This window comes from Anabrus simplex, chromosome 2 (assembly GCF_040414725.1).
Source record: "Anabrus simplex isolate iqAnaSimp1 chromosome 2, ASM4041472v1, whole genome shotgun sequence".
Classification (NCBI taxonomy): domain Eukaryota; kingdom Metazoa; phylum Arthropoda; class Insecta; order Orthoptera; family Tettigoniidae; genus Anabrus; species Anabrus simplex.
Window position 1 is genome coordinate 287,172,192 of NC_090266.1, and position 22,702 is coordinate 287,194,893.

The window sequence follows — 22,702 nt, forward strand, 5'->3', positions numbered from 1 at the left end:
ATGTCTTTTCCTGACATCTGGGGGTCCATTAAGGTACTTATACAGCCATCCGAACACAAAGCCGATAGATCGGCACGCTGAGTGTATTAAGCAATACCACCCGAGCCGATAGATCGGCTCGCTGAGCGTATAAGAGTTAATGAAACACTTTCACTACCGGCATCTGTTTGTGAGCACAGAAACCTGCAAGTTGAGGGAATACAGAAGAATTCAAAAAACTAGGCAGTGCAAATGCATAAAATAGGTATATTTACATACCTCTGACGTTCTTTCAGAATGTGAGACTGCCTCCGTGCATATCTCTGGCTAGGACGTCGCTCAAACTGCACAGTCCTACGAGCACGGTTCAACTGAGTTGTCTGGAACTCTGTCTTTCCACTAAAAATAAAAGAAATTCTGAATGCAAAGGTAACAGGTACAGTACATGGAAACAAAAATAAATGGTGAAAATATGGTTTAAGGTTTCAACAACACCATATTAAGAAAGTACAAGTATAACAAATTAAAAGTGGTCCCAATTCTACTAGCACCGGGCGAGTTGGCCATGCGGTTAGAGTTGTGCATTAAATAACACTTGAATGTTTTATTATTCATCCACCTATTCAATACAATACAATTTTAAAAATTAGGACATTGTCCTTATCAAAGTTGTTAACCTCTTAACTGGGCATGACGTATATATTCGTACGCTGAATGTTACAGGGTAATGGGCATGACGAATATATACGTACTCGTCTTTTACTGCGAATATCCTGGGTACGAAGAGCTCCTTTGCCGCGTCGTATATTGTTGTCTTGATGTTTTCCCCGCTCGATGACAGCAAATACAACATATCACGCTTCTAGAAGTTTATTTGTTTTCATTTTACAACTGTGCAGTGCTACTTTTCCTCAGTAGGCCAAATATGACAGCATCTAGTTCAAAGCGTAAGTTCGAAACGCTGGAAGACGACAAGATTATTCAACACTTAGAGAATGATTGTGACAATTTATATTCTTAGAAATCCAAAGGTACAAATGAAGGTGAGTCTGATAGTGAAAGTGATTCAGAAAGTGAGAATGAAGAACAAGGTGACGAATCGGATGAAGGCGAAGTGCTGGGCATGTTTCAACTTTTTCCGCTGCGTAGTGTTTCACGTCAGAAATTCATATTTTCTGGTGCTAGTGGTGTAAGTGTGGACTTCAACGATGAATCCAATGTGTTGCTATAGTTTGAACGGTGTGTATGCTAAACAGATTTTAGGAGCCCAACCGAACTTGAAACCACGGTCAGGAGCGAGAGATTGGGTGGAAAACATCCAACTGAGATAAAAACTCTAATTTGACTTTTAATGCTGCAGGGGATAATTTATAATCCAGAAAATAGTATGTACTTCTCAAAACGGAAAGTATCGCAACCCCTTACTTTTCGAAAATTATCTCTGAGACAAATCACTGCAGTTCTAGTGAGGTAAATGACGTAATGGACCGTGAAGTTAATGTAAAATCCTTCATGATGTCACTAGCATGATGTGTAATTCGTAAATATTCCTTTCTTTTATTTGTTTTAATTTTATTTGCTAACATATGAACAAAACACTCAAATTTCAACCAGGTAAATGACCTGCAGTTAATGAAAAATGGTTCAGAATGTCACATGCATGATATGACATTTATAAATACCCCTTGCTTTTATTTGTTTCAACTTTCGGCTATAAAATATGGGCCAAACTCTCAAATTTCAACCAGGTAAATGACCTTGCAGTTAATGTAAAAATGGTTGAACATTTCTTTAACATTAAAATTAATTATTAAAACACCTTTATTTTACATTTTTGTATCATGGATGAATGATATTAGTGATATAACTAACTTTCCTGCCTATCCTACCGTGTAACAACAATCTGCTGAAAAAATACACAGGGCAGGTTACACCAAGCACATCAATAATACCCAGTTAAGAGGTTAACATGAAATTAGTATATTAATATATTATATGGTAGGATAGATCAGGTACCTAAGGTGAAAAATGTGGCTGATGATGCCTACTATTGATAGGCGAAACATGTACCATATAATACATTAATTTCATGTTAACAACTTTGATAAGGACAATGTCCTAATTTTTAAAATTGTATTGTATTGAATAGGTGGATGAATAACAAAACATTCAAGTGTTATTTGATACAAATATTTTCAATACGGACCCAAAAATGAATTTTATCACATGTAATAGAGTCGGGCAGCCGTGAGCTTGTATCCAGGAGATAGTGGGTTCGAGCCCCACTGTCGGCAGCCCTGAAGATAGTTTTCCATGGTTTCCCATTTTCACACCAAGTAAATGCTGGGGCTGTACTTTAACTAAGGCCACGCCCGCTTCCTTCCTACTCCTAGGCCTTTCCTATCCCATCGTCGCCATAAGACCTATCTGTGTCTGTGCGACGTAAAGCAAATAGCAATTCTACTGGCAATAAAGTAGTAACATCTTGCTACAACAGTCTGACAAATTTTGCACTGAAATGAATTGAGGAAGAAATATCTACCAGTCGAGTCAATGTAAATATTTTCTGAATACTAGGTCACAATTAATGGGAATGTTTTGCGGTTCATATAAAATTCTAACTGGTAAAAGACACCATGTTATCTTACATGTGTTCTGGGGCAATACTTTCAAGCACAAATTATCAACTTAAGTATCAGTAATGGAAAGGAACGAACAAGTGTCCTATTATGTGTTCCTATCTGTCTATTCAACTTAATTTAAATGAATAAACTTCATTGTTTGTCTGTACTGAACTAAGATTACAACGTTTTATTATAATTTTGGATCCACCTTATTCAATACATAAAAATTTTGTTGCGTAGATGTAATTACATATTTTTTTTTCCAATCAGTACTAGTTTCGATGCCCTACTGCGTCATCATCAGTTGAATAGAAGTTTGTAGATTGACATTCATATAAATTTATCAACAACAAATTCATCACAATTTAAAACCATATTGATAACAATGAAACTGTGTTAAAAATATACTGTCTCTAAGTTCATATGTTCAACAAGTCGAAGACTTGCAAGCCTTATGCCACACACTGATAAAAACATATGCAAACCGGTTTGCTCACTAATGATATAAAGTGGATTTAAAACACAACAACAAATTATAAAATAGTCTTGAAACACTATGTGTTTAATTTATCGCACTTCTTAAACCTTCACGTAGTATTGTAGTAAAAACATTTCAATAAAATCTACAGTCCCTTTAACAGTATCATTTAATGGAGCAATCCTAACGAGGTGGAAACAAACACAAAGTCCTTTGAGATGTTATCAAGAACAACGTTCCCAGTTCAATACAGACCTGCAATAATAAGAATGTAATAAACTATCACTTTACTGATGAGGCAAGATATGAAATTGTGTCTTATAACGTAATTGTTTCTACTTGACTCACCTCAAAAGGTCGCCGACTATGCAAGGGCAATGAAGCACAGCAGCCAGTGTTGTGACAAAATTCAAGTGCCCAAGGTGGGTTGGAATTGAAGAGGAGAAGTAGGGGCAAGTGGGAGGAGCAACTGAGGAACGGCAATTTGGTGGAGCTCTGGAGGGCGTGGTCGTAAGAAGCAACTAGCAAAGCTATTACGCATAATACGAAACACCGAACTATTGACCGGGACCTGTACTTTTTTTAAAACGCAATAAGGAAATCAAATAAAATATTTGATTTTTCAGAAATCTCATTTAAATTAAGGTTTGGATTAAAATACTGTTCCAAATACCAAACAGGAGAAGCAAAAACTAGTAAATATGAACCTGGGCCTTCCAACAGCAAGATCCACAAGGACAGGGTCCCCATTCGACCCATAATAAATTACAGACCCAGTCCTCTATACAAGTTGTCTAAGTTCATTCAGAAATTTCTTAACCCGTGAGTGGTCGCTAGCCGAAATGTAATATGAGTGGTCGCGCGTGAGACTCTCTCTCACATTAAAATAAATATGACATTTTTCTCCAGCTTTGTGGGGAGTAAGACTGAAATTTACTACTGAAATGAAACGCAAGTTCTACCTTATATATTTTTTATAAAAATGAAATTTAAAAAACTGAAATGGCGTATAGCTTTTAGTGCCAGGTGTGTCCGAGGACAAGTTCGGCTTGCCAGGTGCAGGTCTTTTGATATGACACCCGTAGGCGACCTGCGCATCGTGATGAAATGATGAAGTGAAATTAACCAATTATGGTTAAAATTCCCGACCCTGCCGGGAATTGAACTCGGGACCCTTTTGACCAAAGGCCAGCACGCTAACCATTTAGCCATGGAGCCGGACATGAAAAAGAAATGATTAGGTGTTTATTAAGACACACGTACATAAAAATAACTTCCGTCCTGAAGTTGTAAAAAAAATCTCACACATGCATTATTTCTTAATCTGCTTACCCTCCAGGGTTGGCTTTTCCCTTGGACTCAGCGAGGGATCCCACCTCTACCGTCTCAAGGGCAGTGTCCTGGAGCTTCAGACTCTGGGTCGGGGGGATACAACTGGGGAGGATGACAAGAACCTCGCCCAGGCGGCCTCACCTGCTATGTAGAACAGGGGCCTTGCAGAGGGGATGGGAAGGTTGGAAGGGATAGACAAGGAAGAGGGAAGGAAGCGACCGTGGCCCTAGGTTAGGTACCATCCCAACATTTGCCTGGAGGAGAAGTGGGAAACCATAGAAAACCACTCAAGGATGGCTGAGGTGGGAATCGAACCCACTTCTACTCAGTTAATCTCCCGAGGCTGAGTGGACCCCGTTCCATACCTCATACCACATTTCAAATTTCGTGGCAGAGCCGAGAATCAAACCCGGACCTTCGGGATGGCAGCTAATCACACTAACCCTTACACCACAGAGGCTGACCCACATGCATTATATCTAGTAATATTTAAGTAAAAAGCAAGGTTTCTGAACACAATAACATTTTCCAAAACAAGAAGTGCTCATATTACAAATACTAACGCGTACAACAGGAGTATTGCTATTTGTTTTTACGTCACACCAACATGATAGGTCTTATGGCGACGATGGGAGAGGAAAGGCCTAGGAATGGGAAGGAAGCGGCCGTGGCCTTAATTAAGGTACAGCCCCAGCATTTGCCTGGTGTGAAAATGGGAAACCACAGAAAACCATCTTCAGGGCTGCCGACAGTGGGGTTCAAACCCACTATCTCCCGGATGACAACAGGAGTAATTTTCCCGCTCCACTTCAACATATAACACCTACTTCATTAGTCGCGCGATGAGAGAAACTCTCATGCAGGAGAGGTTGCTTACCCTTCAAATGTGAATTGCTCTACTCACGACAGTTATAAACTCAGCTAGAAGAGCGAACAGTCACCTCCCTTTTATCACTGTGAAGTAATATCACAATAAAAAATAATGTGAGAGAAAATCTCATATAGCAACCACTCACGGGTTAAACAACACTATATGTTTACTGCAAACAAGTTTATAAAGAACTCCATAGAATTGGTTAATAAATTAAACAATTTCAAATTGCAAGCTCACCATACCTTACATTCATTTGACATCGTCAACATGTTCCCGAGTATTACAACCAATAAGCTGCTTCCTATTATTTTCAAGAATCTGAAGTCCTACAGTCAGCTAAGTGAGCTTGAGATACAGTACAAGATTTCATGAAAATTGTTAAGTTACTTATAATTAATAACTATTTCATCTTTCACGAGGGCATTTATAAACAGGATGGGTTGACAATGGGGTCTCCGGCCTCGGGAATCTTGGCAGAAATCTATTTGGATTCTTTGGAAACCTACATGATGGAGAACGACAGGGAATTTGACAACATTCTGTTTTGGTCTAGATATGTGGACGACACGTTCATAATTTTAGACGAATACGGTACAAATGTCTTTTATATAACACTTACATAACATACTACAAATAATAATGAAATGGCGTATGGCTTTAGTGCCGGGAGTGTCCGAGAACAAGTCCGGCTCGCTAGATGCAGGTCTTTTGATATGATGCCCGTAGGCGACCTGCGCGTCTTGATGAGGATAAGGATGAAATGATGATGAAGACGACACATACACCCAGCCCCTGTGCCAGCGAAATTAACCAATTAAGGTTAAAATTCCCGACCCTGCCGGGCATCGAACCCGGGACCCCCGTAACCAAAGGCCAGCACGCTAACCCTTTAGCCATGGAGCCGGACATCATCAACATCATCATCATCATCATCATCATCATCATCATTTTAAAAAATTCAATACAAGTATATTTTCCAGGACCTCTTAAACACACTTATGCTTTGGCAAGCACAATGGATATATAATCATTTTCACAGCAATAAATGAACAAGTAAAAGATTGAGAGCAACTAGACACAGAACCGACAATGTACACAGCCGCGCCAAGTAAAGCACGCCAATAAATATGCCTGCTGATTGGACTAATATACTGAAAGAATAGCCTTGAAAATAAATGAGGCTGTTTATTGCAAAAATAGTAAGTCTTTAACTAACTATATTGGGAAATTCTGAAAGGAAATGACTGTTACTTTTAATAATAAAAAAAAGAAATATCGAACGTCCTTTTGAAAGGATGTTGGCACTTTTTCAGATGAAAACCAAAGGGACTTTCAAAAAGACGTTGGCGTTTAGAGTGTTAAAGTTTATTTTTTGTCATTTTTTCATGTAGAAAGTAAAAATATATCGATATTACATAATAAATATCCCTGGCCACTCTACCACATGATTATTATCAATGAAAAATTTCTTTACTTTCTTCGAGGTGTGGCAAATCACCATTTGGAAACCATTTCTGCAGCTCATAAAGAATCATCCTTTCTATGTGCTAGTCACTTTTCATCATATCATCAACCAGTACTAAGGGTCCCGACCCTTATGCGTGAAACACTCCTACATCATCATCTTCACAGACTGTTGCAAATGTGCTAAATTAGTTGGCTCATTCTTCACTCAGTGCACATACTGGACCCCTGCACTTCCAAGGGTGACTTTCATCATCATCATCAAGAACTTTCTTCTAGTGTTTTATTGTCTACATGACTACATGCCCACAAAGGACTCTCCCGTTAGGAGTTTCTTTGGAGGTTTGCAAGTTTTTCTTTCATCCGCTAGAAGTGTACAACGAACATTAGTCACATGCAGATTCACTTCCCTGTCAACCAAGAGGAGAAAGCAGTAATCAGCTGGTTTAGCCTTCTTTTTCTTGCCAATGTTTCCCTTTCTCCTAGGTAAAAATTAGCCAGTCTGTTTGTGTCACTGAAAAATATTTATTTACAGTGCCTACTCCAATACAAAATTTAGTAGTATCACTCCTTGTGTCACAGAAGTATTCTGCAATAAAGCGACAATCACACTACTCTTCCTAAGATGTTTTTATTTTCCAATAGTTCAACATCGCAATAACACATCAAAGATTTTTAGCAACGCCAGAATGGGAAAGGGCGAAGATTGGGAAGGTACCGGTCATAGCTTTAAATAAGGTACAGCTGTTATGAAAAATGGGAAACCACATAAAACTATTTTCAGGGCTGCTGACGGTGGTGGGATTTGAACTCACCATCTCCCGAATACAAGTTCGCAGCCAAGCGATCCTAAAGGCACAGCCAACTCGCTCAGTCATAGGATTCAAATCCTTAGAAGACAGATATTACAGATCTCACAATGTAACCTCAAAATACCTGAAAAATTCTGTAAAAACATATGCAAATAGATGCACTTTTAAAACAAACCATGAGTTACATACAGCATTACTATTCAATCAACGAACAAGCATTTACAGAGAGCCCACAATCTAATAATGAGCACTGTTGCCAACCATGGGAATTTTTTTTCTTTACGTCGCACTTATGGGGGAAATTATTATAAAATAATGAAACCTTTTTTGGAATAATTCACACACAATTTAAGCAGATCTAGAGAAAACCATCACCTTCCCAGAAATAATAACAACATATTTAATAATTATTTATTCACTTTATTATTATTTTCGGAGATGCAGAGGTGGCAGAATTTTGTCCTGCAGGTGTTCTTTTATGTGCCAGAAAATCTACCAACATAAGGCTGGCATATTTCGGCACTTCCAAATACCATTTGTACTGAGCTGGGATCAAACCTATCAACTTGGACTTACAAGGCCAGTGCTCTGCCATTTGTGCCACTTGAGCCACTCAGCCTTGTCATCACATTTCCACCAGCCATAATGAGCATATTGTTGTTTAGAACATCAGTCCATAGGCTAGCTTGATGCAACCCTCCATGCCATCCTATCCTTTGCTAACCTTTTCATTTCTATGCAACTACTACATCGTACATCTACTCCAATCTATTCATCACATTCATACTTTGGTCTACCCTCACCGATTTTACCACCTACACTTCCCTCAAAAACTAACTGAACAAGTCCTGGCTGTCGTAAGATGTGTCCAATCATTCTATCTCTCCTTTTGCTCAAATTTTGAAAGTAGTTCTCCACTCGTCAACTCAATTCAGTATCTCTTCATTCATGATTCCATCTGTCCATCTCACCTTCAGCACTCTTCTGTAACACCACATTTCAATGCTTCTATTCTCTTTCTCTCTGAGCTAGTTATCATCCATGTTTCATTTCCATACTACCGTATTTCACGGCATAAACGTCGCCACTGCGTAATCGTCGCATCCTTTATTTTCAATACAAAAATCGGACTTTAAACCTTTAATTACATAATCGTCTCACATCCAAATTTTGTTCACTAATCTGGTTAAAAGGTAAATGGAACTGCAACGTAAGTTGCACATGAATGCGCAATTTAAATACGTGTATGGTTTATGGGCAATTTGGCAACACAGTCACGTTTGTGACATGTTGCACAACGTATAAATAAATAATACCGGTATATGTACGACGCATGGCTTACCGGTAGACTATCGGCAGTTTGACAACGTGGTCGCGAGACAGTGTACTATTTATTCACCACCTACATATTATGAGTTCCCATTTGAAATACGTAAGGCTGTAAGTTATCGCTTATCGGCAACGTCGCCAGGAAATACCGGCTAGGTAGGTTGAATGGACCTCGAACCAGCCCTCAGATACAGGTAAAATTCCCTGACCCGGCCGTGAATTGAACCCGAGGCCTCCGTGTAAGAGGCAAGCACGCTACCCCTACACCATGGGGCCGGCTCCTGTGTTATTGCGCACGAAGTGAAATCCAAGACGATAACGCAGATTTCCACGGAATTATTCAGCCGAATTATTTACGATGTCTCAGTTGTCATCGCTAGACTCTTATCTTACTACTACGTCATAAGTGTCCGGGCATGGGATGAAAACTTTTATCCAAGCAGTCAAGATAATTATTATCCAATGCTATTAAAGTTTTATTTTATAAACTCGTCAGTAATGTAATGTAAAATCATCAATAACTGGGAAGAAATATTAACCTAATTACTGTATGTTTAAAAGAAATTGAAAAAAATGAATGTTTGTTACTGACGTCTCGGAATACAGTCAACTATACAGTAGATTTACACCGCGCTAGCTAGAGCTCCGGTTTGCGAGCTTTGCGCAAGCGCAGTAGTGTGTCGCAACCAACGAGCTAAACTGATAAATTGTTGCATGCTTCCTTGCTGCCTAACAGTATTGGCTGCTCTGGAATGGACAGATCACAGATGCATTTATTTATTTCAGATTTACGTGATTACTGTAGACATGTGTGCGTGAGAATTTAAGTTTTTAATTTGTGTTTTGGGTGTTTGCAGAAATAATTTGTTTTAATAGTGAACAATTACGGAAAGTCATTTATATCGCAAAACATTAACGTGTGAAGCATTTATAAGCGATTATGGGTATATATAGAAACTATTCTGCGGGCTTCAAGCTAAGCGTAATTGCCTTCGCTGAACAGCACGGAAACAGAGCTGCAGAAAGAAAATTTTCTGAGAGTGAAAAGTTGGTGCGTGACTGGCGGAAAGTAAAAAAACAAGCTAAAAAGCACAAACCCTTCTAGACGCGCGTTTAGAGGTCCTAAAACAGGGAAGTTTCCTATAATTGACGAAGAAGTGTTTAGGTACGTCAGTGAAATACGTAACAATGGCTGCAGTGTATCATATGAAATGTTACAAATTAAGGGACAGGGGGTAGCGCGCAAACACAACATACCGGTAACTCAGTTTAAGGCCACTCGTGGGTGGATTAAGGGGTTCATGCGACGACACTATCTGTCAGTGCGAAGGAGAACAACACTAAGCCAAAAGTTACCTGCTGATTACACGGACAAGATTGTAAATTTTCACCAATTTGTCATACGTTTGCGCAAGGAAACTTCGTACTTGCTTTCTCAAATCGGTAATGCCGATCGGACTCCAATCTTTTTTGATATGCCTCGCAACAGCACTATTGCGCTACAAGGATCACGGAGTGTATTAATGAAAACCAGCGGTAGTGAGAAGTTGCGATGCACGGCAATGCTAGCCATTACAGCTGACGGGAGAAAGTTGCCGCCTTACATCATTTTCAAGAGGAAAACGATGCCTAAGAATATACAGTTTCCCCGTGGAATTCATGTACGAGTGCAACCAAAGGGTTGGATGGACGTAGAACTCATGCTGGACTGGGTTAAAACTGTGTGGAATAGAAGACCTGGTGCACTACTAAAACAACCAGCTCTGCTTGTTTTAGATAGTTTCCGAGGTCACCTTGTGAACGAAGTGAAACAAATTCTCACTACAAATAAGACACGACAGATAGTCATTCCTGGTGGCCTAACATCTGCTTTGCAGCCACTAGACGTATGTGTTAATAAACCCTTTAAAGACAACTTACGTCGATTTTACAACGAGTGGATGATGAGCGGCGATCAGCAATTGACGCCCGCCGGAAATATCAGGCGTCCACCCTTGGACTTGTTATGCTCGTGGGTGAAGAAGAGTTGGGATCTTATACCACCTGAACTAGTCTCCAAGAGCTTCAAAAGGACTGGGATTTTGAATGCACTAGACGGTTCCGAAGATGACGCAGTGCGGCAGGGAGACGAAGAATCTGATACTGGTATTAGCAGAGGCGAGGACGGCGCATCAGATAGCGAAACCTGCGATAGCGACACCGAAGATTTGGAATAAATTGCGTACCGGTAAGTCCGCATTTCACAACAAAGCGATGATTTTTTGCAAGTGTAATATTTTAATTTTAATACTCAAATTAATGACAAATTAACTTAATACGTTCATTTTTATTTTCAGGTTGGAAAAACGTTCGCCGAATTGTTGCGAAAAATTATGAATTTTGTTTTAGACTATTTTAATTATTTTGATGTATAAACGCGAGTATTACGTGCATCTTAAATTTGTATCAAATACAATTTAGTTATAAATACATTTTTTGAGTAATACAAATACTGGTATTAAATATTCATCGTATAATGGTCGCACCCTACATTTTTTTCCGAAAATTTTGGTATAAAAAGTGCGACGATTATGCCGTGAAATACGGTATGTCACACTCCAGATGAAAGTCTTCAAAACTGTCTTTATAATTCCTATGTCAATGTTCAAACTAATTCATTTTATTTTGTTAAGAAAGGCCTTCCTTGCTTGTGCTAGTCTGCATTTTATGTCCTCCTCACTTCTACCACCATTAGTTATTCTACTACCCAAGTAACAATATTCATTTATGTCCTTTTAAGACTTCATTTCCTAATCGAATATTTCCTGCCATTATCTGACTTCTTTTGATTGCACTCCATTAGTTTCATTTTTAATTTATATATTTACATCTTGTACTCCTCCCAGACTGTGCCCGAACCATTCAGCAATTTTTCCAGATCATCTGTAGATTCATATAAAATAACAACATCATTGGCAAATCTCAGAGTTTCAATTTCCTCTCCTTGAATTGTGATTACTTTTCCAAATTCCTCTTTGATTTCCTTTACTGCCTGCTATAAGTAAACAGTAAAAAAGGGAGGGGACAAACTGTAGCCTTGCCTCACCCCTTTCTCAACTGCTGCTCCATTAGAAACATATCTGGTAGAAATCATAATGATCTAAGCCTCACTGATAATGATGCTAATTTATGTTTAAGGAGACTAACATCATGGTTATTGACTTTGATTTTTAAAACTAAGCATTAACATAAGCTAAAAAATATTGTAGACTTTGCTGAGATACAAGTATGGAAAAATACATACCTGTAACGGAAGCGTGAGCCCATACGAAAAAAATTCTGACGCGCTGATGGTCCTTTCACTGGCACGCGTAATCTAAAGAAAGCATGATGCTCAACAGCACACTTCCACAGATGTTTGCATGCTTTCTCATTATGCAGTCTACAAAACAGAAATAAAAAATATATATAACAAATTTAATCAAATCATACAACAAAACAGATACGAAAAATCTGAAAGATTTCATTTTAAAAGAACAAATATAAAAAATTAACATACATTAATTGAGAACAGGAGGAAAGTGGTACAACATAAACATCCAAAAGCAATTGTACCTCATCAAATCCTGAAGATACTGGAACTATTCACAATATTTTTCTAAAATTTTGGGAAAGTAAAATTACGTGGCACAGAAGTGTGGCAAATTAAATCCTCATTTAGAATATTAAAATAAAATATAATAATGAAATAACTATTTCAAATTAACTCAGACATATCTCATTCCAAAGGAAATATGCCCATTATTCTGTAGGTATCCATTTCTAGAAGAACTAAACATCATAAAAATTATCTGCTTAATATTTAACAAGTACAAACAAATATTATTTCCTTCCCATAATCATGTAAAGACTATAAAGACATTTAACAACTGGGTGTAAGTAAGGTAAAGACTACAAATGCATTTGCCTACACGTAAAAAGCCCTAATTAAATTCGCAAAATTTTCTCTCTTTAAGGGTCAATGATTAACTGATGACATCAGATTCAATAATTAGGGATATAGGGTAAAGTAAGATAACTCCGTGATACTACGTTTTTTTAAAAAATACTCTTCACTGAAAGTTTGTGTCAGGGGGGATGATAACACTTCAGTTGAAAGAGGGATAATTTTGGAGCACATTGCAGTTAAAATATTGAAAATCGTCCAATCTTTTTTTTTTTTGCTATGTGTTTTACATCGCACCGACACAGATAGGTCTTATGGCGACGAAGGGATAGGAAAGGCCTAGGAGTGGGAAGGAAGCGGCCGTGGCCTCGACGAAGGGATAGGAAAGGCCTAGGAGTGGGAAGGAAGCGGCCGTGGCCTTAATTAAGGTACAGCCCCAGCATTTTCCTGGTGTGAAAATGGGGAACCATGGAAAACCATTTTCAGGGCTGCCGACAGTGGGGTTCGAAACCACTATCTCCCAGATGCAAGCTCACAGCCGCACGCCTCTAACCACGACATACTCACCCGGTCATCCAATCTTTAATACCAAGAATTTATTTACAAAATGTACAGTTGAATGTAGGTAATTTTGTGATACTCTAGTACGTCAACGATAGGGTTCAAGTAACTCCGTGACAACAAGATATTCATACAGAACCGTGCTTTTTCATAACAGAAACATGTTTGTAATATAAAATAGGTTTATATATCCATTTTAAGTACCTATCCTTCAGTTTCCTATTTTGCAGTTATGATTTACTACAGTTTAGGGCCTAAATATTTTAAAACAAAAATGACAAAACAAGTGTCAGTTGTAGTCACTGCCATCAGAAATCTCTCACCTATCATACATAAAATACACTTTGTCTTTCACTTTTTGCTACTTTTCGTGGTACCAAACATGACAAAACTGGCATTCAATCCACTTGGCCCCGTTCTTCTTCCTGATGCCATCTGCATAAATACATGCCCCACAGTTGTCGTTAACATATTTTCGAGGCATGGATTTCGGCTTGGGCCCAGTTGTCGATTTCATTCCTGACGTTGACAGCCTGTTCTGGCTTGGTTAGCCTGGTTAGTTGTAAGTCCGAAACCCAAAGACTGCATTGTTGTAACATAATTCACTATTTTACTTTCTAGTTCAGATGGCATGATAAAGGGCTTTCCAATTTTAGCAATGGTGGCACACAGAGGATCAACTAAGAATTTACCACAATAATCCGTAAGCGTACTCCATGTGATTCCAAATTGTTTCCTAGCTTTATAAACTGTCCAGCCTTTGTCCTTAGCCAAACGCAACGCTTCTTTCATGCTTTCAGACGTGCGGGAGCAAGCTGCTTTACTCTTATTGGGCACCATCACCAGATGTAAAACCTAAGAAAAATGATCATCTCGCTATGCTCATCGACCTCTAACCTGTAGCATGATTTGTTTGTAATTTTTTATATCTAAATTATTAGTATCTGATCTGTAACTCTAGTTCAAATCGAACATTCACGTTAAAACTGCTCTTGGTAACGTACAGTAGAAGTCCGCTATAGCGAGTATGGCATATAACGAGAACCCCGTTATACCGACAAATTTTTCTGTCCCTTCAAAATTCCTATATTAAACTGTGTATTATCCTTCGGTTACAGGGAGAGCCCTATTATTGACGCATCCATTATTACGAGCGATTAAGCGTGCAACATTTTTTAAATCGATATTTATGCCCCCCGCGATTATGTTGCATGCAATCGATTATCTTCGGTATCATTTTCTCGCTATGTCCACTAGCGAGTTCTCTCGTCGACATTCGAGGGCAATGTCAGAGTCGATTAGTAATACCCGTCGACTGCTGTTCTGTAAAGAAAATTTGAATTGAAAGAGAACATGTTTTCGTAATATGTGCGTAAATAACGTGTCAGAGAACAGTTCTAAAGTCGTTAAAAATAAAGGCTGACTAAACGATCGCTTAATTTTAATGATAAATACTGCAATCAAGTAAAAAATGGGATACACCTTGAGATATGGCAGAGTGTGCAATTGATTTCAGAGGTTAGTTTATATTTTCTCGCGTCTGGTTAAATTACGGAAAGGTTATTATCACGTAAATTTATAGCAAAAAGGTTTTCATTTCTCTACTGGCGCTTAAGTATGTTTTCATCATATGTATAGTACGGTTAAGTTAGGATAGGTGACGCTGTTTGAATAAGGAAACTGAAACGTTTGCCACAAAATGCGATCGATCATCTTTGGTACGGTATAGTTTTCTCATTTGTGCATTTGCGAGCTCTCTTGTCGACATTCGAAAGCGATGTTGGAGTCGATTAGTAATACCCAACGATTGCTGTTCTCTAAAGAAAATTCAAAATGAAAGACAATAAGTTTTAGTAATAAATGCGTAAATAACGTGGACGACAGCAGATGTCAACTCATTAAAAATAACGGCTGAAGTAAACGATCTCTTAATTTTAATGTTATATACTGAAAGTAATTAAAAATGTAATACACCTCCAGATATGGCAGAGTAGGCTGATTTCAGAGGATTGTTCATATTTTCTCGCGTTTAGCTAAATTTTGAAAAGACTATTCACATGCAATTATAGAAAGAAACCTGGAGTGGGACACAGTGTTTGAGGAGGAGTGGTGGAAAGACCGAAGAAAGTGGAGAGGAACCATATTTGCCCCTACCCGGCTACAGCTGGACAAAGGGAAATGATGATGATGATATTCACATGCAAAATTTTAGCAAGGATAAATCGGCTCTACATGCGTTTCAAATATGTTTTCACGACACATATAAGGTTAGGTTAGGTGACGCCATTTGATGAAGGAAACTCTGGAGTGATACCATATTTCTCCAAATCCAAGATGACCTTTTTTCCCTCAGAATCTCATGCAAAAAAATCAAGGGTTGTCTTCCATTCACAGCCTAACAGGAATTAGTACCACTGGCAACTACCATGGTAACCATGCCGCTTCTTTTCACCCCCGCATGCGCACGCACACACAAAATTCGTTGACAAACGACCGCCTCTTTATTATACATCGCTAGCCGTGACAGCCGGTTGTACGGTGCCTGTGTGTAATGTCACTGGATCTCGGGAAATAGTGAAGAGAGAATCACATTCTATTAGCCTCTACAAAAACGTTCCTCAAATATGCAGAATGGCATCAAAAGATGCGAGCCTTCGAATTCTTAGAAAGGCCACGGCTACTCAGTGGCAGAGTTATAACGCGTCTAATGTACCTGACTCTTATTAAAATTAAGTTTTATAGACAGCAGGAACATTTTCGTGATGGATAGTCGCAAAGATACGTGGAACGGGTATTGCCGGCAAATTTTCAACGGGTTCTTGTCGGTGCCAATTTTAAATTTATTGATATTAAACACTTGGAAATGTAGAATAATTGTGCAGCCGCAAGAAAATATGTCATAGGCTAAGTAAAGCCAATATTTGGCGTCAGCATGAAGACAACGATAGATAAAAAATGTGTACTGAACAAACAGTGCATTCAGTGGTCTGCAACAAGGACGCTTTAAAGAAGTCGAAAATGAAATTGTGAGGTATGTGCATGAAAAACGCAAGGATCGATTGGCCATAACGAGGCGCAATAAACTCGTTCGTTGAATTTCAGCGTCCGCGATTAGGCCTATACATCGCTAGCTGCTGAAGTTGGCCGAACCCGGCAAGCGAGACGTGGGTGTAGCAGTAGCCACTTATATCTGACGGTGAGTAAAAGTACTGTAACAGTTTTTTTGACATCAAGAATATTTTCCTGGTGGATCGCCTTGTTGTAGAGATACATGGAATATTGCCGGCAAATGTTCAACGGGTTTTCTTCGGTACTATGATGCCAATTTTAAGTAAATGGTAATTAAACCCACGGAATAAAGAATAATTGTGCAGCCACAAAAAAATGCGGTATAACGAAAGCCAATGTTCGGTGTCTAAAACTAGTCTAAAAATGCGTACTGTACAACAAAGGCATTCATATGATTTTACAAAGCACTTTTTGAGCCTGCTAAAACTTGTTTTACAAAAAGTGGGTTTCGTCATGGATTCGGAGAAGTACGGTACTGTAAGTTTTTCAGAATGAATTTAAATATACAATTTTACGTAGCACTGGATTTCGAAAAATAACAAACTAGTAAGCCGTAGTGTGGATATCGTCTGCGGAAACGCACGTTTTGAACAAACTGATCACCATTTCATACCAATTTTAATGTGTATGGGGGGTTTTCCGACTTTTATACAAAAATCAGATAGAACGACAATCCGCTATAGCGAGTAAATTTTCCGCTGTCCTGAATTCTCGCTATAACGGACTTCTACTGTATTAAGATGCACAACACTGCTTTCACTACAAAGAAAAGGTGTGTTGACACTTCAAACTTTAACAAAGGACTCTGTAAAATCTCACACAGGCTCCCACAGACGATTTTAGCTACCTTATAGGAGTCCTGCATTCTTCTGCCATCTGGAGTTTGGAGACATTCAGGTTTCAAGCTACATCGTGATATAGGAAATACAAACTATCATGGCATTACTTGATATCACGGAGTTACGTTACCTTACCCTACACTGAAAATGTACAATAATCATGGTGAAATTGTGGTGCCTATGAATGTGGTACTTAATATTAGAGTACCTTTCTCTCTATCTGTTTAATGTCTCACTAACCTAACATACGCTTTTGGTGACACCAGGATAGGGAAGAGCTTGAACAGACAAGATAGCAGCTTTGGACTCAGTTTATGGCAAATCACTGAAAATAATCTTCAGAGCTGACAACAGACGAGTTTGAAGGTTTGGGCCACCAATTTTGATCTTGTGTTCTTACTTAAAAAGTTGCTTCAGTCAACATTTCCTAAAACATTAGCCTGCTCCTAGTTCCTATTTGAATAATTATCTTTTAAATTGATCATTTCCTATCAGCAAAATAGTGTACACAATTGTAAATTTCAAATACAAACTTAAAATATAAAGAAAGAATCCAACCTGAAAACAAATGTATGTTCTTGCTCCCGTCCTTGATCATCATCCTCCACTACAACTAATGTTAATTTCTTTTTCTTGAAGTCCAGTTTCCCAATTTTTGGCCTATAACAATAAAAAAGACAGTGTACAAATAGAAATGATCACTTACAAGCTGTTGGTTGCATTTCAATGATATATAAATTATAAACCAAGTCTCCTACTTATCTCCATAATGACCACTCTTGTACCAGTTTTTCTCCACAGAATGCATAACAAATAGCAGAAAATTAGAGCTTTCAATTTAAATTGAAGGAGTCCTCTATCAAGTATGCCAACCACACTAGAGTAAAACTAGACAACTCTATGCAAATGCAATTGGTACATTTAACACTTTTCTCAATCCTCCGATACTGAAATATTTATAGCAACCAGTATGGACCGGCTTTAAACAACCATATCAACTGCACATGTAAAATGAGATTATACACAAAATCACAGAATAGATAATAATATCACAAACATAAGTTTTATTATAGACTTACGAGTCACTTTTTGAAATGTAATAAATAAGGGCATTTCATTGGAGCTGTACCAAGTATATGCTCCACAAACTGGAGATAAAGAAGAAAATTCAGAACAATTTCTTGAAGAAGCGGAGAAATACATAGAAAACAAGGAAGTAATTATAATGGGAGATCTGGGTGCACAAGTGGAAAGTGACTGGGAAAGGAAGATATTCTGGAGCAATATGGATATGGCAACAAGAATGAAGAAAGGAATATGTTAATGGACTTCTGCCAGAAGAACCATCCAATAATAGGAAACACATGGTTTATGAAGAAAAACAGCCACAAGATTATACCAGGTATGGATGGGAAGACAGAACAACACAAGGTTGATTGATTACATATTAGTGGAAAAAAGGACAATGAAAAGATCTTACTGATGTTAAATCTATGTCTGAGGAAGCCTTAGGGAGTGACCACAAAGCAGTGATAGCAAAGTTAAAAATAGGCAAGTTCACAAAACTACAAAAACAAAGAGAAAGAAAGATTAGGGTCTGGAGATTGAAGGCAAAGGAGGTTCGGGAAGAATTCAGAAAGGAATTATAAAAATTGGTACCCAGGACAGATATTAGCCATGCTGAACAGGAATGGAATAATTTTAAGAGTGCTTTTGTAAGGTGTGCAGAGAAAACATGTGGCAGAACATCAGGAAAGGTAAGAGAGAAAGAGACAACATGGTGGAATGATGGAGTGAAAGATAAAGTAAAGGAAAATAAGAAAACTTGGAAGGAATGGAAAACACAAAAGACTGAAGAGAGTAGAGCCAGATACATGAAAGCAAAAAGAGTTTGCAAAAATGTAGGAGATGAAGAAAAGTTTGGAAATGTTCACCCAGGAAGTAAAGGAAGACTTGAACTGTACAAAAAAGTTATTATTTGGAATTAAAAAAAACTGCAGGAATGAAACGGCGAACACAGGATTTGTGAAGAATAAATAAGGAGTAATACTGACTAACCCAGAAGAGATAATGAAAAGATGGAAAGAATATTTCAGTGAACTGCTGAACGTGAGAAACCTTACATGTGGGAAAGGTATCCATCCAGCAGGAATAGAAGTGGTAACAGAGAAGGAATCAGACAATACAATGACAAAAGAGTTAAAAAGATGAAGATGGGAAAAGCTGTGGGAACAGATGAAGTAGCCATAGAAATGATCAAGGCTGCAGGACCAGCACAACTTCAGTGGACTTACAGAATACTCAAGTGTGTATGGAGAGAGAACAATGTACCCGAGGATTGGGGAAGAGGGGTTATAATGGCAATATTCAAGAAAGGAGATAAGAAGATGTGCAGTAACTACCGTGAATCAGTATATAAGTATAACCCCAAAACAATTGATGAACTTAAGGGAGAAATCACCTATTATGTAAAATGAAATTGCATATGGCTTTAGTGCTGGGAGTGTCCGAGGACATGTTCGGCTCGCCAGGTGCAGGTCTTTCGATTTGACTTCCATAGGCGACCTGCGCGTCATGATGAGGATGAAATGATGATGAAGACGACACATACACCCAGCCCCCGTGCCAGCGAAATTAACCGATGATGGTTAAAATTCCCGACCCTGCCAAAGGCCAGCACACTAACCCCTTAGCCATGGAGCCAGATACCTATTATGTAAATTTAATTACATGGGAAACCCTATACAAAGTGTTTGAAAGCAAGTGCCAACGAGTTGAACTCTGCCTTCAGCATCGAGGATGCCTGTAACATTGGTATGAAGTCTGTTCAATTTAATTTAATTTAGTATATCGTCTTTCATTAGACAGAAGTACACGGATATAATTAGTGAGAAGTTCCGAACAGTGGACAGTAAACAGGTTCAGGATATAGAAATAGAATGGGTGGCATACAGGGATGCTGCAGTAGAAATAGCAAGGGAATGCCTAGGAACAACTTGTGTGTAAAGATGGAGGAAAAGCTAACATCTTGGTGAAATAATGAAGTGAGAACAGCTTGTAAACATAAAAAGGAAGGCTTATCAGAAATGGCTCCAAACAAGGGCTGATGCAGACACGGAATTATACACAGATGAAAGAAACAGAGCGAAACAAATAGCTGTTGAATCCAAAAAGAAGTCGTGGGAAGATTTTGGTAATAACCTGGAAAAGCTAGATCAAGCAGCAGGGAAACCTTTCTGGACAGTAATAAAAAATCTTAGGAAGGGAAGGAAAAAGGAAATGAACAGTGTTTTGGTGAACTCATAACAGATCCCAGGGAATCGCTGGACAATTGGAGGGTATATTTTAAAAATCTTCTCAACGTAAAACGTAAAACATAAAAGGAAATCTTCCTGGTGGTGTCGCCAACAGCCGAGCTCATGGCGAAGAGGAAAATTATGTTGGTGAAATTACACTTGAGGATGTGGAAAGGGGGTAAATAAACTCCATTGTCATAAAGCAGCAGGAATAGATGAAATTAGACCAGAAATGGTGAAGTACAGTGGGAAGGAAGGGATGAAATGGCTCCATATTGTAGAAAGATTAGCACGGGTGTTGGTAAGGTACCTTAAGATTGGACAAAAGCAGTAATTGCACCTATCTATAAGCAAGGAAACAGGAAGGATTGCAACAACTATTGAGGTATTGATTAGTATACCAGGCAAAGTATTCACTGGTATCCTGAAAGGGAGGGTGCGATCAGTGGTTGAGAGGAAGCTGGATGAAAACCAGTGTAGTTTCAGACCACAAAGGGGCTGTCAGGTTCAGATTTTCAGTATGCGCCAGGTAACTGAAAAATGCTACGAGAGGAATAGGCAGTTGTGTTTATGTTTCGTAGATCTAGAGAAAGCATATGACAGGGTACCAAAAGAAAAGATGTTCAGCATATTGGGGGCTATGGGATTAAGGGTAGATTATTAAAATCAAAAAGGCATTTATGTTGACAATTGGGCTGCAGTGAGAATTGCTGGTAAAATAAGTTCTTGGTTCAGGGTACTTACAGGGGTTAGACAAGGCTGTAATCTTTCACCTTTGTTGTTTGTTGTTTATATGGATCATATGCTGAAAGGTATAAGGTGGCACGGAGGGATTCGGTTAGGTAGAAACATAGTAAGCAGTCTGGCCTATGCTGATAACTTGGTCTTACTGGCAGATTGTGCCAAAAGCCTGCAGTCTAATATCCTGGAACTTGAAAATAGGTGCAATGAGTATGGTATGAAAATTAGCCTTTCAAAGACTAAATTGATGTCAGTAGGTAACAAATTCAACAGAACTGAATGTCAGATTGGTGAGACAAAGCTGAAACAGGTAAATATTTTCAAGTATTTAGGGTGTGTTCTTCCAGGATGGTAATATAGTGAGATTGAATCAAGGACCAGTAAAGCTAATGCAGTGAGCTCGCAGTTGTGATCAAGAGTATTTTGTAGGAAGAAAGTCAGCTCCCGGACTAAACCAACCTTACATCGGTCTTTTTTCAGACAAACTTTGCTTTACGGAAGCGAAAGCTGGGTCGACTCAGGATATCTTATTCATAAGTTAGAAGTAACAGATATGAAAGTAGTGAGAATGATTGCTGGTACAAACAGGTGGGAACAATGGCAGGAGGGTACTCGGAATGAGGAGATAAAGGCTAAGTTAGGAATGAACTTGATGGATGAAGCTTTACGCATAAACTGGCTTCTGTGGTGGAGTCGTGTGAGGTGAATGGAGAATAGGTTACCTAAGAGAATAATGAACTCTGTTATGGAGGGTAAGAGAAGTAGAGGGAGACCAAGACGATGACAGTTAGACTCGGTTTCTAATGATTTAAAGATATGACGTATACGACAGCACTAGTTGCAAAGAGAGGAGTGTGGGACGTTTAATCAATTCACAGAGGCTAGCAGACTGAGCGCTGAAAGGCATGGTCTATAATGATGATGTATGTATGTATGTATCGTCATTCCCAAGAATGTGCACTAAGTTCAGCGATATGCATTACCAATGCAACCGAGTGTAAGTAAATGTGCTAGTGTACCCAATTCCCTGCAGAAACAGTTTTGCCATGCATTGTATAATGAGTTCACTAATTTACCCCAATACATTATTAATTTCCCTTTCACTCCCTTTCTAAGATTCTTTATGACCTTGTTTAGAATGAATATTGTTTGTTTTATTTTTTCTTTATGCTTGTTTAACGTCGTACTAACACATGGAAGGTTTTCTTCAAAGGAAGGATGGGAAAGGATTAGGATTAGGAAGGTAGCGTCCATGGCCTTTAATAAGGTACAGCCCCAGCATATGCCTGGTGTGAAACTGGGAAAGGAAACCATCTTCAAGGCTGCCTACGGTGAGATTCGAACCCACTATCTCCTGAATGCAAGCTGACAGCTGTGCG

General features: G+C 38.6%; 1 protein-coding gene across 2 annotated transcripts in view; it reads right to left on the bottom strand.

Moving 5' to 3' along the window:
• The window catches only part of yrt (erythrocyte membrane protein band 4.1-like yurt), a 454,068-nt gene that overhangs the window by 262,743 nt on the left and 168,623 nt on the right, over positions 1 to 22,702 (bottom strand). For both annotated transcript variants that reach the window (XM_067140591.2, XM_067140590.2), the window contains exons 8-10: positions 17,845 to 17,946; positions 12,176 to 12,313; positions 259 to 378 (exon numbers count right to left, since the gene is read on the bottom strand). In XM_067140591.2, coding sequence (XP_066996692.1) covers positions 259 to 378; positions 12,176 to 12,313; positions 17,845 to 17,946 — 360 coding nt within the window. The remainder of the gene's footprint in view (positions 1 to 258; positions 379 to 12,175; positions 12,314 to 17,844; positions 17,947 to 22,702) is intronic.